General features: G+C 66.6%; 1 protein-coding gene across 1 annotated transcript; it reads left to right on the top strand.

The window, feature by feature from the left end:
- Window positions 1-300: 300 nt before the first annotated feature.
- Window positions 301-2,058, top strand: C31H11orf96 (chromosome 31 C11orf96 homolog). Its single transcript, XM_058527117.1, has one exon. The coding sequence runs from the start codon at window positions 495-497 to the stop codon at window positions 864-866; it is 372 nt and encodes a 123-aa protein (XP_058383100.1). The 5' UTR covers window positions 301-494; the 3' UTR covers window positions 867-2,058.
- The last annotated feature ends 696 nt before the right edge of the window (window positions 2,059-2,754 follow it).

Raw genomic sequence — 2,754 nt, 5'->3', positions numbered from 1 at the left:
TCGGATGCTCCCGGAACCCCCGCGGGCGGGGCCTGCCTTCCGGAGCCGGCTTGGCGGGGGCCGGGCGGCGCTGGGAAAGGGCCGTTACTCTCCCAGAGCGGCGGGCGACGTCAGGCGGAAGGGCGCGGGGCGCGCACGCTTTAAATGGCATTCGCTGTCATCCGAGCTCGCAGGCGTGTGGGCAGGAGCGGGCTATATAAGCGGCGGGCCGGGCCGCCGCGGGGCAGACGGCGACAGCAGCGGCGGCGAGCGCCTCGGAGTGCGGCGGAGCAGCGCCCCCCCCCCCGATCCCCGCGCCCCCCGACGGGCCCTCCCGCCCGCCCTCCCGAGGAGCGCAGACCCGGGCCCGCGAGGGCCGCCGCCACCCCGCAGCAGATTTGGATCCCCCGCCCGGCGAGCCCCAGGCTGCTGCCTCCCGGGGGGCCCCGGCGCAGCGGCCGCCCCCGGAGAACCCCGGCACCCGGCCGCCCGGCCCCGAAGACGCCGGCAGCGCCATGGCGGCCGCCAAGCCCGGCGAGCTGATGGGCATCTGTTCCAGCTACCAGGCGGTGATGCCGCACTTCGTGTGCCTGGCCGACGAGTTCCCGCAGCCCGTGCGGCCCGCCAAGCTGTCCAAGGGCAGGGGCCGGCTGCGGCGGCCGCGCCAGTCCCGCTTCAAGACGCAGCCGGTCACCTTCGACGAGATCCAGGAGGTGGAGGAGGAGGGAGTGTCCCCTATGGAGGAGGAGAAGGCCAAGAAGTCGTTCCTGCAGAGCCTGGAGTGCCTGCGCCGCAGCACGCAGAGCCTGTCGCTGCAGAGGGAGCAGCTCAGCAGCTGCAAACTGAGGAACAGCCTGGACTCCAGCGACTCCGACTCGGCCCTGTGAGGGGCGCCGCCCGCAGCGGGGACTCGCGCGCCTCCGCGGCCCGCCCGGGGTCAGCGTGCGAACCCCGAGGGAGCCCGCGCCCCGCACCCCGGGACCCCCGAGCACCGGGGACCGCCGCCCCTCGCGCGCTTGGACTCTCGCCCGGCTGCGAACTGGTCGGTGCGCCCCGCGCTGCCCTCGCTCTGGGCCGGAGCGCGCCCGGGGGCGCCAGGGAGGGGGGCGGCTTTCTTTGCCCTTGTAAACGTTTATTTTTTAACTCTTCCCAGTGTGAACTGTGCTGTGAGTGTGTGCGGGAAGGCACGCCCGCGCTGAGTCGGCCCGGGGTCGTCAGGGCTTCCCGGAGAGCCGCTCCTCGCCCTTGTCGGATGGTTTGCAACTCCGATTTTGCACACCGCTCCACCGTGCCCCCCAGCGCACACCCGTTCACACTCACGCCAACACACTTTCGCTGAACACTTTTCTAATTGTTAGGCGCGGCTGATGGGACTTGGGGCGCAGCGCAGCTGCTGCTGCGGCCGGAGGATTGATATTTATTTTTGCATTGCGATGGCTGATGGCCTTTATTTAACGATCTTTCTACTTGGATATGTCTGTGAGGCTCCCGAATGGAGACAAATAAAGTAAATATATTTGCACAGTGCATTTCTCCAGGCTCTTGACTTCTTGAACCTTCGGTGCCCAGGCTCCCAAGACTGGGGGAGGTGGGGGAAGGATGTGGCTGGAATGAGGGGCCAGGGGTCCCCGAGTGGAGTTAACTCCACAAGCTTCAGTCACCGGAACGAGGTCGCGCCCCCGGTGCGCAGATCGGTTCGTGGCCTCCCCAAGTGGATCCACACCCGGCCCGGAGGGCTCCTGCCTCCCTGTCTGTGCCCCATCGCCGGCGTCCGGGATGGAGTGAGGCAGCTGGTAGGAGATCAGCGCTGTGAGGACAGAGAGCGCCTTCCTGGGTGCGGTTGACCTCTCAGAGAGGTGGGGGTCAGGGTCATCGCCCTGCACCCACCGCAGAAGACCCCACCCACTGCGCAGCCTGTCTAGGCGGCGAGTGAGGAGATGCCCGAGCTAGCAATGGGACACCCAGGCGGGGATATTTGGGTGATGGGACCCGAGGGAGGGCAGGGAGCCCTCCCGGGCTGGGAGACAGTGAGGGCTCCTTTGCCTTCTTCAGGGTTCTGCAGAGAGGGTGGGGCAGAGCTTGAAGGGCGCCTGGGTACCACCGAGTCCCGTCCCCCGCCCCCCACACCCCCCGCCTTTGTTTACAGATGAGAAAACAAACAGCAGACAGGGAAAGGTCACAGGCAGTAGTGGCTGCGCAGCCGACTCTCCTGACTCCCGTCCAGTGCTCCTTCCATCACACGAGTCTGTCTTGCCAGTGCTTTTCAGCAGTTGCCCGCATCCCTGTCTACACCCTAAACCCTCTGGGTTAGCAGTGTAACATTGTCACTTGGCAGCAGGAGGCGATGGGGTAATAAACAACATTCGGTTGGGGAGGGTAGGTTCCCGCACTTGGGGCCGCCACCCAGCCCACCGCTGCAGGATTCCTCCAGAGTTGACCCACCGTGGCCAGGCTTTCTGCTGAGCGGTTCAGAGGGACGCGGAGAGCTCGGATGCTTTTCCTCTCCTCTCTCTCCAGGTGCCCACGTTTCTGTGCTCGGGTGCCCTCTGGTGGTGGGGGCTGGGGCTCAGCTGGGCCCGGCCCTGCGGGGGATCTGAACTGCCTTTTAGGGTCACAGGCACCTCTAAAGAAAAACAAAGAGAGCAGAAATACACAAAATAGAACCCACAGGCCTTGAAGGAACGTCCTCCCCACTGGCTCAGAGAGAGGAGGCCGGGCCCAGGGCCTGGGGGGCAGGGTCTTGGGCACTGTCCTAGCCTCTGGGGACACACTGGC

This window comes from Diceros bicornis, chromosome 31, assembly GCF_020826845.1.
Source record: "Diceros bicornis minor isolate mBicDic1 chromosome 31, mDicBic1.mat.cur, whole genome shotgun sequence".
Taxonomy (NCBI): Eukaryota; Metazoa; Chordata; class Mammalia; order Perissodactyla; family Rhinocerotidae; genus Diceros; species Diceros bicornis.
This window is presented reverse-complemented; position numbering and strand designations above follow the sequence as displayed.

Coding starts and splice junctions, on each gene's coding strand:
- C31H11orf96 (XM_058527117.1), top strand. CDS start 495: ATGGCGGCCGCCAAGCCCGGCGAGCTGATGGGCATCTGTTCCAGCTAC.